Raw genomic sequence first — 14,396 nt, 5'->3', positions numbered from 1 at the left:
ACATATAACTTATTAAATGTTTACTGAATTACATGTAAAGCAAAACATACAGAATGCTTGATTAGATGTAATAACTGCCTGGTGGACCTAATCTTGAGAGTGTAAATAGACCCATCAATAAATTAGTAAATAATGAATAGACACACAGGTAACATATCGAGAGAAGATAATAGTAAGTTGGCGCATAAGTTCGTGGCGTATTTGTTTTGCATGTTGGTATTCCAGTCGCTATGGGTATATTTACCGATAGCCATTTTTTTATTTGTAGTTCACTGTTGCTGTTTGAGCTTTCGTGTTGCCATTTTGTCATTTGGAGATAGTGAGTGGATATTTGGGAGCTAGAAAATCGAGTGCCAAGTGGAGTAATGGGAACATTTCCGAAATATTCTCGTGTCTGAGTTCAACATAAGGTGGCAGCCAGAAACGTTTCCACCGTGTATGGCGATAGTGCCATCGCAAAGAACAGGGCAAGAAAATGGTTTCCTGATTTTAACAAGTGTTTTGACAGTAGTGACTCTCCACGTTTAGGAAGACCTTCGGGGATTGATGAGGATCGTTTAAAGGTATTAATCCACAACGATCCATGTCAGGGACTCACCCCTATAGAGTATGTGGTTAGCGACCACGGGTCCCGAGCCCAGTCTGGTATTGCTTCCACTTATATCAGCCTCCTCTCTTGTCTTTCCTATCTGACCATTCTCGATCTTCTTTTTCCTTTTTTGACCCCGCTGTTATTTGGTCTAGAGTCCTAGGGCGTCTTTCATTTTCCAACCTCTACCTCTCAGGCTCGACAGTGAACAGATAACGGCGTGGAAGACAGTAGACGGCAGTCTGTAACGTCTCAATTATGGAAGGGGCGGATGAACCAGTTTTTCACTAAAAAAGTAGTCTAAATGACCTAATGCGGAGATGGAGACCACCGCTACAGTGCATTTGGCAGATACCTAAAAAAAGAAAGTAGCGTGTGTTTTCCAGAGCAGCGGCTACGAAAAGGCATCTGTTCTCCAGGTCAGGAGCGGTCCAACTTAATGCTGGCAGCAGCATCTAAAATGCTTGGTGACAGGCTTTGTGACAAGCCGGCCGTAAAACCACTGTCACATCCTTATGGAAATGATATCCAAAGAATTCGGTACCACTGTTAAGCCCGAAAGCAACGCGCGAGACAAGTATGCAAGTGTTGCCGTCTCGAGTGCGGCGGCAGCGGGTAAGCAATTGAGCCCGCACGTTCTCTCTCGCACCAACATCGGGATTATGACTGGACGGTGCAGCTAACTAGCTAAGGCACTCGAAAAAAGACGTACCGATATTTTTCAGTTCAAGAAACGAGGTGTAGTGAACAATAGTAATATAACATTGGTAGTGTTTACAAACTGATACACAACAGAACAAACATAGGAACTAACCGGCGTCGGCACTATCATATCAGCGAAATTCGGTGTTTCTGTCTCAGACGCAGCGTTACGACGATCGCCTTATGAAAACTGTGTACATTGCAGACAGACGAAAAGTTCGCTTCTTCAGTGACTATTCCCCACAAACCGGCCCAAGAGCAGAAACCAAAGATCCCTTCTGGGCACTGCTTGACGACAAGACTGCTGAAATCCCAGCAGAAGATTACCTCGCGACTCTAGAATGACGATGTTAAGGATTCCCTACGCAAGATGAAAAAATTGTAAGACAAGTTACCTGCAGACAAAACATTACCCCGTTGGAATGATTACAAACAAGCCCACACAGAGCCGAAGAAAGTCACAGGTGTCACGAAAGCAGAGAAGTATTCAGATCTCGACACGCAACTGGACTCACGTGAAGGAGAAAGTGACATTTATCGACTAGTTAAATCAAAACATCGGAAAATGGGAGACATCCAACACTTTTACGACATCAACTATGAAACGGGTGAGCTGCTGGTCGACAAGAAGAAAGCAAGGGAATGCCGTCAGAATTACTTTGAGAGAATTTCTACCGAGAAATTTCTCCATTCACCAGTACCACCCATGTTAGCTGTTTAAGAACCAGTTGAGGAAATTAACATTGCTGAAGTTGAGGCTGCTCTGAAGGAGATGAGAGAGAATTCCACTGGCCACAATGACCTCCAAGTAGAGCTTTGGTGTTCTTAACAGTGGAATGCGGCACGGATATCTTCAACCAGATCATCAAAGAAGGTAGAATGCAACAGACTGACAATCTTGAAAAAGAAATGAAGTCCTGCTGATTGTTGTAATTACCGCCCGACCAGACTGCTAAGTCACGCGATGAAAATCATTCAGCGTATTCTCGACACAAGGAAAAGCGAAACAGCTCAAATCACTACGAACCAAGCCCGTTTTGTCAAAAATTATGGCACAACTGACGCAATCTATGCTGCGTGAATGCTGTTTGAAAGATCTCTCAATATTAGTAAGTGTAACCTACTGCGTATAACAAGGCGAAAATCCCATTAATGTACGAGTACAAAATAAATGCCCAGTGTTTAAAAGCGCTAACATCCGTCAAGTATCTGGATGTGATTATTCGAAATGCTCTCAAATGGAATAATCAGATTACACAAGTAACGGGCAAGGCGAACTCTAGACTGCCGTTTATTGGTAGAACCCTGAAGCGATGCAGTCCAACAAAGGAAATTGCTTACAATAAGTTAGTTCGTCTGCATGGGACCCTTACCAGTTGGGTCTGATTCAAGAGATTGAGAAGGTCCAAAGAAGAGCAGCAAGATTCGTGGCTGATACATTTAGCCATCGCGAGAGCGTTACAAGTCTCATAGGAAGTTTGGAGTGGCACACACTTGTAGATAGACGACGCGCTAAATGGAAGGGGCTACTCACTAAATTCCGAAATCCGATCTTCGCCAAGGATGTAGAGCATATATTATTACCACCAACTTTCAAATTGCGCAATGATCACCATTCAAAGGTAAAGGAAATTAGAGCTCGTTCTGAGGCGTTCAGACAGTCTTTTTTTCCCTCGTGCGATCCGCGAGTGGAACAGAGGAAAGGGGGTGGGTGCGGGGGTGGGAGGGGGGTGGTGGAATATGACTTTGGCGCGAATTGTGCCCTCCGCCACACACCGCTTGGTGGCTAGCGGAGGGTAGATGTAGATATCAAGAAAAGAACTAGCCACTGTACCTTGCTTTTGCAGAACTCGAAAAGGCTTTTGATCAGGTACCACATGATCTACTCTGGTTAGCGCTTCGAGACCACGGCATTCCGGAGTACCTTGTCAACTGCGTACGTCTTCTGTATGTAGAACCAAGGAGGTACGTCCAAGTGGGAGCAGGAGCGTCAAATGACTTTCGCATCACAGTAGGAGTCCACCAAGGCTCTGCCTTATCACCACTGCTGTTTATTCTTGTGATGGACACTGTTACATCAGACATGCACATGCAACTACCATAACACTCCTCACTGCTGATATGTTGGCTGTAGAGAACAAGTTTGATCTCCAGCACCTAACATAAAACTCGCGCGATATTGCCTGCGGCTAAACAAAAAGAAAGCTGAGTACATGCCATCACATCCGCGAGAAGTTGGACTGTCATTCTTTGACGGAGGAGATCTACCACGAATAGAAAAAAAAAATTAAGTATCTCGGTTCTACTACTATTTCTAACGATGGCCATCTTACAGAGGTCAACGCAAGGAGGCAGGCAGCCTGGATGAAGTGGCGAACGGCAACAGGTGTCACCTGCGATCGTCGGATTAAGGCTCGTCTGAAGGGAAAGATCTACTGGACTGTCATTCGTCCGGTTGCTCTCTACGGCACTGAGTGTTGACCAGCTACAAGAGACAGAACGACAATTGAGGGTCATGGATACTACAATGCTTAGATGGACAGGTGGCATCACTCGACTGGATCACGTCTCAAATGACACCATCAGGGAATGTTGCGTGGTGCCACCAATCCAGAAGAAAATGCGAGGAAGCTTTCTGTGATGGTTTGGAAATTTGCTGCGTGCAAAGGACGATACCATTGCAAAGGCAGCATACACAGTGGAAGTCATGGGAAAGAGACCCAAGGACGACATATATAAAACCGGGCCGACACTCCGCACAACGACCTGAAGGGGGGTAAATCATAATCCAGATATGACCCGTTATCGTACAAAACGGAGAGAGCGAATCCACTCAGCGGACCCTGCCACCAGGCGGGACAAACACTGAAGAAAAAGAATAAGATCCACGTCAATGTACTCGAGTACAGGCAAATGTTATGAACTCACTATCTCTCCACCATCGTGCGACATTTACATGCAATGTTGACGGCTGAAAAATCGGGTTTACGCATATGCGTGCTCTTAACCTAAAATGGCAACAATAAGCGGATGGCCATTTGTGCATCTCTGGTTGCTCGTCACCGAATGGTTTGTGAACGACACCGACGATTCGTATCTTGTATCGTTACTGGTGACGTGAAATGGTGTCTAACATAAGGAAAAGGAAGGAATGGCTGAGCCCAAACAAAGCAACAATCCCCGTACGAAGACGTGCGCTCATCCATAAATGATAGAGTTACGCATCTGGTGGATGGACAGCAACGGTCTGCGCCCCGCATTCTGCTAGAATGACAAGGAACACTATACAGGAAGGGAAGTCATTCCGCACCCACCTTATTCACCTAATCTTGTGTCCACAGATTTTCACCTTTTCCTCTCTCTTCCTCTCCGGAAGCAAATGCATAACGAACATGGCTCAACGAGTTCTTTGCCTGAAAGTCACGTGATTTCTGCAGTCGCGCAGTTACACCAGCGTTGGTAGACTTGTGAACAGTGAAGGAGAATATATTATTCATGACAAAAGTCTCTGTTATGTGTATCTGTTGTCTGTATTAAACACACGGAAAAATTCTACCAACTTATGTACCAACCAAGTAGAGACAGACATTTAAAACGCGTAGTGAATGTGCTGCGGCGCGGTTCCTTTCGTCCCTTTACGACGAACCCGCACCTACCTGTGAACATTGTTCCAGCAGATCATCAGTAGGGAAGCCGAGCGAAACCTACTGTACTTCGACGTGAACCAGGTTGCAGTTAAAGTCACTAATTACGTTTCGGGAGAAAGTTTTCACGCGAAATGAAAGGTTGTAAATTTTGTCCTTCATATATTGTGAAACTTAGGTGAACAAGTATCACTGCCAAGCCCGTGCTAGTCTTAACCCAGTCACTCACTAGCCCTTTCACTAACGTTAGCAAGCTTATGGTATTGCATATCCCGAAAACGTAATACAAAAATACGGATTGTTTTTCACTGAGAATGCTCGCTAAATATTAAGACTGTCGGTAGCTAATGCAGTCACAGTTTTTAGCCACCGACCTGCTCAATACGCCACGCGTAATTTATGTCTTTTCTCGTCACAAAATTCACTTAAAAATTCCGAAATTTCTACAGACCCATCGGAATAATTATGCCGTCACTTTACAACACTTTTGATGTGTGAAACACTACTAGATGCGGCAACTGATCATTTCCATCGGAAGTACTACTACATACGTCCGAACTGTTTCATGGCTAGGCTCCGACTCCGCTCTAGAATACTCTGTCTGTTCTACCAGCAGAGAAAGGCGCGCGAAGAATATTGCTTTACCATTGGTCAGTTTACTGAACAGCATATTGCAAAACAACATTCTCCCGCGTCAGTCCGCGCTTTTCGTCAATAACCAATCGCAAAATAGTAAACCTAACGACTGCACTTTTTACCGCCGTAATTATCTAATATGCTGAAGTTTTGCTTATGCACAATGTTATTTACCATTTACCATTGTTATTTATCCCCGATGTTACTCAATCTGTATACTGAGCAGGCAGTAAAGGAAACAAAAGAAAAATTCGGAGTAGGTATTAAAATCCATGGGGTAGAAATAAAAACTTTGAGGTTCGCCGATGACATCGTAATTCTGTCAGAGACAGCAAAGAATCTGGAAGAGCAATTGAACGGAATGGATAGTGTCTTGAAAGGAGGATATAAGATGACCATCAACAAAAGCAAAACGAGGATAATGGAATGTAGTCGAATTAAGTCGGGTGATGCTGAGCGAATTAGATTAGGAAGTGAGACACTTAAAGTAGTAAAGGAGTTTTGCTATTTGGGGAGCAAAATAACTGATGATGGTCGAAGTAGACTGGCAATGGAAAGGAAAGCGTTTCTGAAGAAGAGAAATTTGTTAACATCGAGTATAGATTTAAGTGTCAGGAAGTCGTTTCTGAAAGTATTTGTATGGAGTGTAGCCATCCATGTAGGAAAGTGAAACGTGGACGATAAATAGTTTGGACAAGAAGAGAATGGAAGCTTTCGAAATGTGGTGCTACAGAAGAATGCTGAAGATTAGATGGGTAGATCACATAACTAATGAGGAAGTATTGAATCGGATTGGGGAGAACAGAAGTTTGTGGCACAACTTGACCAGAAGAAGGGATCGGTTGGTAGGACATGTTCTGAGGCATCAAGGGATCAGTAATTTAGTATTGGAGGGCAGCGTGGAGGGTAAAAATCGTAGAGGGAGACCAAGAGATGACTACACTAAGCAGATTCAGAAGGACGTAGGTTGCAGTAGGTACTGGTAGATGAAGAAGCTTGCACAGGATAGAGTAGCATGGAGAGCTGCATCAAACCAGTTTCAGGACTGAAGACCACAACAACACAACATTTATCCCTGAATTAACTTTCCCTTTACCATGAACTTACTTTACAAATCTATTCTACAAAAATCCCCTTTGTCCATATTCATACTTCTTCGAAATGTTCCCACACTAAATCCTACTACATAACTCGTTAAACAATTATCTTCATATTAACCTTAAACCACACTCACGCATCATTCATACTGCTAAAACACATTTATGACACTTTTCATACACAAAAAGGCATTACAACGCTTTATGAAAATACTAGAACAGTTTATTAAAAACTTGCTATTACTTTAGTGCACTCTAGTGGGCACAATCAAAACTAACTCAGTTCCCTATCCAATATTGTCCTCTATCGGCTGATACATAAACTACGTGCGCGTCCAGTCTCGCGTCACCATCTGTCACTATCCAGCTCCGAGACACATCTCCCACTTAACCGCCTCCAAGGCAGGATTGCTATACGGCGCTACGCCTCAAATGGTCATAGTAAAGACGAAGAGGCGTTGTGGGTTTGTTTTTATAATGATGGTAGAGAAGACGGGGATGGTAGCAACAAAGATGGATCTATGGTGAGCCTGGCAGCGACGAAGGAGGAGGAGACGTGGTGGTGGTGGTGGTGGTGGTGGTGGTGGTGGTGGTGGTGGTGGTGGTGGTGGTGGTGGTGGTGGTGGCGGCGGATGTGACAATGATGAAAGTGGTTGTAGGGAAAGTGTCCCCGCATTAAGTATAAAAAAGCAAGCAATTTATTTACTGTGCGGCAGTGCAGTGGCGACTGACTTGTAGAGTTCATCGGGTGTCTTGACGATGTCGAGATCGGCGGGCCTGGTGATGTTGTGGTAGCAGCAGTGCGCCACTTTGTCCTCGAGCCGGAGCACGTGCGCGCCCGTGGACAGCCGCTCGACGTAGCTGGGCGGCGGCCGGCGCGAGCACACGATGGGCCCCACCGACTTGAGCAGCCCCTTAATGGACGGGTGGCGCGCCGGCATGTCCGGGATGCGGCAGCTGGGGCTCGACACCAGGTACTCGCCACCTGCCCACAGACAACGCGGTGCCGTGAAGCACACTGAGGAACATAGGTGCCAGCTCTATGCTGTCAGTAGTGGCCTTCCGTGCAATTTCAAAATTTATCTGCTCTGAAGAGAATACTAGAACAATGTTTAAGAGCACCTCTTAATTATTGAAACCTATATAGGGTGAAAAGTATTTAAACCGACAAACTTTGGGAGGTTGTAGGGGACATCTAAACAAATATTCCCCCCCCCCCTCCCCAAATGTCATTTTTTCCTATGAGGAGTATTTAAACAGGTAGAGGATGATTTCTCTGGCAGCAAATTATTTAAACCAACAAACACTTTTCCTTTTTTTATGACCAAGAGACGACACATTAACACAACCCAATTTCTATTACAGTATATTTTGAGAAATGTCTCCATTGACATGTAAACAAAGGTTACACCGTCAAATCATGTTCTGTCTGACACGGGCAAAAACCCCAGGAGTATCCTGAATAGTTCCTGCTGCTGCTACTATCCGGGCAACCAGATCCTCTTCTGATGCAACAGGAGTTGTGTAAATAAGATTGCGCATCTCACCCACACAAAAAAGTCCAGAGAGGAGATACCTGGGGATCGAGCAGGCCACGGTACAGGACCACCTTTGCCATTCCACGTTTCTGGGAACCGTCGGTCCAGGAATCTACGCACACGATGACTGAATGTGCCGGCGCCCCGTCATATTGGAACCATATGCGTTGTCTTGTAGGGAGCGGGACCTCTTCCAGCACTTCTGGCAATGTTCCGGCGAGAAAATTGTAATAGTGCCTGCCATTTAATGGCCTAGGTAGCAAATACGGCCCGATTAAACAGTCCCCAGCAACATCGACCCACACATTAACGAAGAACCGCACTTTATGAGCGCTAGTAACTGTGGCAAGTGGGTTATTCCCACTCCACACATGCGAATTATGCATGTTGAAGACTCCATCACGCCAGAACGTTGCTTCATCGGTAAATAACACAGAAGATGGAAATGTAGGATGCATTTCACACTGTTCCAGGTACCACTGCGAAATCTGTGCTCTTGGTGGACAATCAACTGGTTCCAGGTTGTGAACAAGTTTTAAGTGAAATGGACGTAACAATTGCTCTCTAAGAATTGTTCTTACATTTGTCTGATTCGTCCCCATGTTACGTGCAATTGCACGAGTGCTGATTGAAGGATCCAGCTCCACATGCTGCATGACAGCTTCCTCAAATTGCAGCGTTCTTACCGTGCGACGGCACCCCTGTCCAGGTAATCTGCTAAATGACCCGGTCTCACGCAGACGTTGGTACACAGCAGCAAAGGTCGTATGATGCGGGATACGGCGATTAGGATATTGTTGTTGATAAACCCGCTGTGCAGCTAGTCCGTTGTGGTGCGCTACGTAGTACGTAACACGGCCTCTACCGCTTTAAATCATTCTCATAGGAAAAAATGACATTATGGAAAAATATTTGTTTTGATGTGCCCTACAACCTCCCAGAGTTTTTCGGTTTAAATACTTTTCACCCTGTATAATACTAACTGCTGTCCATTTGGCCCATATTCAGTTCAACCATTAATGTAAACACAGACGATTGTGCGAACTGTTCCAATGAGTATGGAGCATCGAAGCATTACACATCTGAAGGCTGTGGTGAGTTTTAAAGCACCCTAACTAATTTGCACAAACACGGGTTTTCTACATAGCTGGCGCAATGTGTGTGTGTGGCTTTGCGCACACAGTTTCATTCGAAGAGCAGATCTTTTGATGATATACATGGGGAGCAGATCTCATGATATACAGGACGTGCAACAGGCTCGAAAAATATGGGAACTTCTGTAAATTTTTGTTTTACCCTCCATTTCCATGAGTTTTTCAAGTACTCTCTCAGTATAACTTCCCCAGTGACTAAGCGCTAACCCAGCCTGCCTCTCAGGACAAATCCAGTTCAGTCCAGTATGAATCCAAAATCACGCCACTTATACATTTGTGTATCTAACTTATTTAAGCGATTAGCATTGCTAGATCATGGGTTTATGTGTACGTGAAATAAATCATTGCAAATGTTAAATGCTGGTACATCAACAATCGGTGTAACCACCAGAACATTTAATGCAAGCATGCAAACGTGCATGCATTGTTTTGTACAGATGCTGAATGTCTGAGGGATGTAGTTCCATGTCTGTTGCACTTAGCTGGTCAATACAGCAACAGTTAACGTTTTGTAGACAGCGATGCAGTTGTCTGATGAGGCACTGTGTGTTAAATTGCAGACAGGTCCGGTGATCGAGCAGGTCAAGGCAAGACGTCGACACTCTGTAGAGCATGTTGGGTTACAATAGCATTACACGGACGAGCGGTATCCAGCTGGAAAACGCCCCCTGGATTGCTGCTCATGAATGCCAGCACAACAGGTCCAATCACTAGATTGACGTACAAATTTGCAGTCACGGTGCGTGGAATAACCACGAAAGTGCTCCAGCTGCCATACGAAATCGCATCCCAGATCATAACTTTATATGTAGGTCCAGCGTATCTAGCAGACGGGCTAGTTGGTTGGTTGCTTGCTTGTTGGCCGCGTCCTAACCAACACGCGGCCATCACTGGTACCGAGGCAGTAGCAGCTTTGATCAGAAAACACAAAATGATCTCTCACTTGACACCACTGAAGTCTCAAATGGCGGTGGTTTGGGGTCAGTGAAATGCACGCTACAGGGCGTCTGGCTCGGATTTGTTCTTGAAGTAACCGATCTGTTTCAATTCGTTGTGTCTCAGTGGTGCCAACTGCTGTTCAGCCTGCTGCTGTAGATGCAGTACGATGCGCCAGAGCCATACTAAATGGTCACCTCTATCGGTTGTGCCACGTGGCCGTACGGAGACCGGTCTTCTTGCGACCGTAATTTCTCGCGACCACCGCTGCCAGCAATGAAGTACAGTGGTTACATTGTTGCCAACTCTTTCTGCAATACCGCACAATGAACATCCAGCTTTCGTAGTCTTGTTACACGACCTAGTTTAGACTCTGTGAGTTTTTGTTAATGGCGTCTTTGTCGCCTTAACGGCATTCTTGACTAACCAACTCACCACGTCCAATCTCAAAGGTAACTAACGCTCACGACCGTTACAAGACGTACGAAGGTCACTCCAAAAGAAATACGCACTATTTTTTTAATCCAGCGCCTGTATATCCGCACGGTAAAATTCTGGACCAACCTGTTGGAGCCACTGTTTGGCTGCGTGCACAAGGGGGGAGTCATCTTCAAACCTTTTTCCACGAAGAGAGTCTTTCAGTTTCCCAAAGAGATGATAGTCACATGGAACCAGGTCAGGACTGCAAGGCGAGTGTTTCAGTGTTGTCCATCCCAGTTTTGTGATGCCTTTCATTGTTTTTTTGACTGACATGTGGCTGTGCATTGTTGTGCAACAGAAAAACATCCTGCTTTTGCCGATGTGGTCGAACACGACTCAGTCGAGCTTGAAGTTTCTTCAATGTCGTCACATATGCATCAGAATTTATGGTGGATCCACTTGGCATGATGTCCACAAGCAAGTCGTTCAGAATCGAAAACACCGTAGCCATATCTTTTCCAGCAGAAGGTGTGGTTTTGAATTTTTTTCGTTGGGTCGATTTGCATGATGCCACTCCATTGATTGCCTCTTCGTCTCTGATGAAAAATGATGGAGCCATGTTTCATCACCTGTCACAATTTTTCCAAGAAATTCATCTCCACCATTCTCGCACTGTTCGAAAAGTTCGCTGCATACCGTTTTTCTTGTTTCTTTGTGAGCCACTGTCAACATCCTGGGAACCCACCTGCCACAGGCTTTTATTAACGCCAACACTTTCAGTATTCTGCAAATACTTTCTTTCCCTATCCCAACGTAGCGTGACAATTCGTTCACTGTGATGCGTCCAGCAGTCACCAGTTTGTTACCTCTCTGCACATTGTCTGGAGTGTGTGCGGTACGAGGCCTGCCGCTGCGAGGACAATCCTCAATATTGCCGTGCCCGCTTTTATCACGTAACCTGCTTGCCCACAGACGAACTGCACTGCGATCGACAGCAGCATCTCCATACACTTTTTTCAAACGAAAAGGGCACGGAGGAAGGCTGAAAACTCATTGGTAAGAACACTCTGGGGCTGCTCGACTTGAGATGGTTTTACTTGCAATCGCCGCTGTTAATACTCACCGGATATTTTGCGCACCTGGAAGAAGTCTGGCGGCCCCGTCTGTCCCACAGAGGCGATGTGGTAGAGCACGGTGAGGGCACCCAGCGACACCACAACCAGAGTGGCGCGCACGCTCGGCCCCATGGCCCAGCTGCACCTGCAACAACCACCAGAACACTGTTTGAGCACCAGCTCACCCGTCAACAGACTCTGGCCACTGTGTCCGCTTTTACAACCCAAAACAGATACATTTTTAGAAAATGTTGCTCGTGAACTTACCGATGAAAATAAAGCTATTGGTGTTTCGAACTGACTAACCCTGCCAATTCTAGGGCGACCTACAGTTTAATGTCGATTCCAAACTACGGTACAACTCATTTTTTCATGAATGAGATTTTCACTCTGCAGCGGAGTGTGCTCTGATATTAAACTTCCTGGCGGATTAAAACTGTGTGCCGGACCGAGACTCGAGCTCGGGACCTTTGCCTTTCGCGGGCAAGTGCTCTACCATCTTTGTTTGGAAGGTAGGAGACGAGGTACTGGCAGAAGTGATCTGTGAGGACGGGGCGTGAGTAGCTCAGACGGTAGAGCATTGCCTGCGAAAGGCAAAGGTTCCGGGTTTGAGTCTCGGTCCGGCACACAGTTTTATTCTGTCAGGAAGCTTCATTTTTTCATATTAAAAAGCATTGCCAAAGATGAAAGTAAGTTGGCCTTGAGCACTATGGGACTTAACGTCTGAGGTGATCAGTCCCCAAGAACTTAGAACTACTTAAACCGAACTAACCTAAGGACACCACATACATCCATGCCCGAAGCAGGATTCGAACCTGCGACTGTAGCTGTCGCGCTGTTCCAGACTGACGCGCCTAGAACCGTTCGGTCACAATAACTGGCTGAAAGTAAGTGTTAGCGACAGATGGAAATAGTAAGAATGATCGAGGGTCGAACCCGAGGCCTTTGGATCTGTAGGCTTACCGTGACTAGAATTAGGCAGTGATTGACAGCTGAGCAATGAAGCTGAAGATATCTGTTCGCCGCGCCGCCACGCACAAGCCCAGTATGGCTACGGTAGCGGCAGCTTGTGAAGACATAGCCATTAGTCTGAACATCATCTGGTAACAGTCAGCTGAGGTAGGAGAGCGATTGACAACTGTGCACGGAACAAGAGGCGTGATCAGAATGCTGTTATGACTGGTTGTTGCTATGGTAGCAGTCCTGTAAACAACTTACTATAATCAGTTATTCTGATGCCGGAATAAATACTATTGTTTATTTGGGCCTCCATCCTTCAAGCCCAGTCTTACGCTCTATTTGCCGGGCTTCTAAGCCATAGTTACTTTTAATAAAAACGAACCGATAGTAACATTGACAATCTTCTTCTATTTGAGACATCCCTTGTTAGTGCTCTATGCCGTAATTATTGATATGGTATTAACGAAAATAATCTTCATGAGCTGCAGGCCTTCCATTGGTTTATATGCCATAATTGCTATAAAAAAAATAAAACCGTTTTGGAAGCATCGACTTCTAACAAAGTTTGTTGTTGCTCTTTGATCTACTGGCCTAACTTTGCTGATGTTTACATTTTCTTAACTTCTTGCAGTTCATTGTTTACTTAACGTTGTGAAAGTATGTCCGAATCTAGAAAATAAAATCATTTTATTCGGTTATGGAGTGTTAGTGAATTATTAATGTGTATCTAACGGAAAAAACCTATTAACTGGCGACCACAGGAATACAAAGGATGATAGAAACCACTTAAAACAACGACTTCGAATCATGACTTCGAATAGGTCCAAATGGAAAGACAACGTTTCATTGAGAATACCTGCAAAACCACGTTAGTAACTTCCAAACACAATTTCCAAAACGCAGTGACATTAAGTTATTCCCGCAAGCGACGAGACAGACTGACGGAACGAAATCGCAGAATGGCTTATCTCAAGATTACTGCAAACTACCATCTAGCAATGTCAATCATTTAAATGTGTTATTTAGACAAATGTATTCCTAAAATTTCATTTCTCTACATTAATTATTTTTTCGGTGTTGGGATTTTTTTTCCGTCAATGTATAAAATATGCCCCCTGGATCCTGCACAGTTCACACATTTGGCAAACGCCAACTATTAGTCGGCCACAATATTATTGCACATGGGAGTAGGGTGCTTCGGTCGGCTTATCGTGAGGTTTCATCGGGATACTTTACGAGGAGACGCTGAACCACTTGGTAGTGTAATCGTATGTACACAACCGTCTTGAAATATTCGCAATGTGATGCGTTTTCCTTAGTCACCACTGTACTTGTTTGCTTTAACATCACTGCATGTTTCTGTCAACAGCTACTGGAGGCCAAGTGCTTCGGGTAATACCAGCAACAAAAAAACAGCCACGTCGACGAAGTTCACGTAATGATGGGACAGGCGGGCACTCCCGTAGTGACGTAAACAAATAACGTCAGCTCGGTTGAGACCGCTGCTATACGACATGAGCAGCAACCGAATATTAATAAGCAGCCCCGAAGTCCAAAATGTCAAATGGACACACTTCCGAAGCAGTTACTGGCATTGACAGTAAA

At 45.0% G+C, this 14,396-nt stretch overlaps 1 protein-coding gene across 3 annotated transcripts in view; it reads right to left on the bottom strand.

The window, feature by feature from the left end:
* LOC126280853 (uncharacterized) overlaps positions 1-14,396 on the bottom strand; it is a 326,522-nt gene that overhangs the window by 33,548 nt on the left and 278,578 nt on the right. For all 3 annotated transcript variants that reach the window (XM_049979799.1, XM_049979798.1, XM_049979801.1), the window contains exons 2-3: positions 11,840-11,976; positions 7,401-7,653 (exon numbers count right to left, since the gene is read on the bottom strand). In XM_049979799.1, coding sequence (XP_049835756.1) covers positions 7,401-7,653; positions 11,840-11,976 — 390 coding nt within the window. The remainder of the gene's footprint in view (positions 1-7,400; positions 7,654-11,839; positions 11,977-14,396) is intronic.

The sequence above is a fragment of the Schistocerca gregaria genome, chromosome 1 (genome assembly GCF_023897955.1).
Source record: "Schistocerca gregaria isolate iqSchGreg1 chromosome 1, iqSchGreg1.2, whole genome shotgun sequence".
Classification (NCBI taxonomy): domain Eukaryota; kingdom Metazoa; phylum Arthropoda; class Insecta; order Orthoptera; family Acrididae; genus Schistocerca; species Schistocerca gregaria.
Note: the sequence above shows the minus strand (reverse complement) of the source record. Positions and strands in the feature narration are given on the sequence as shown.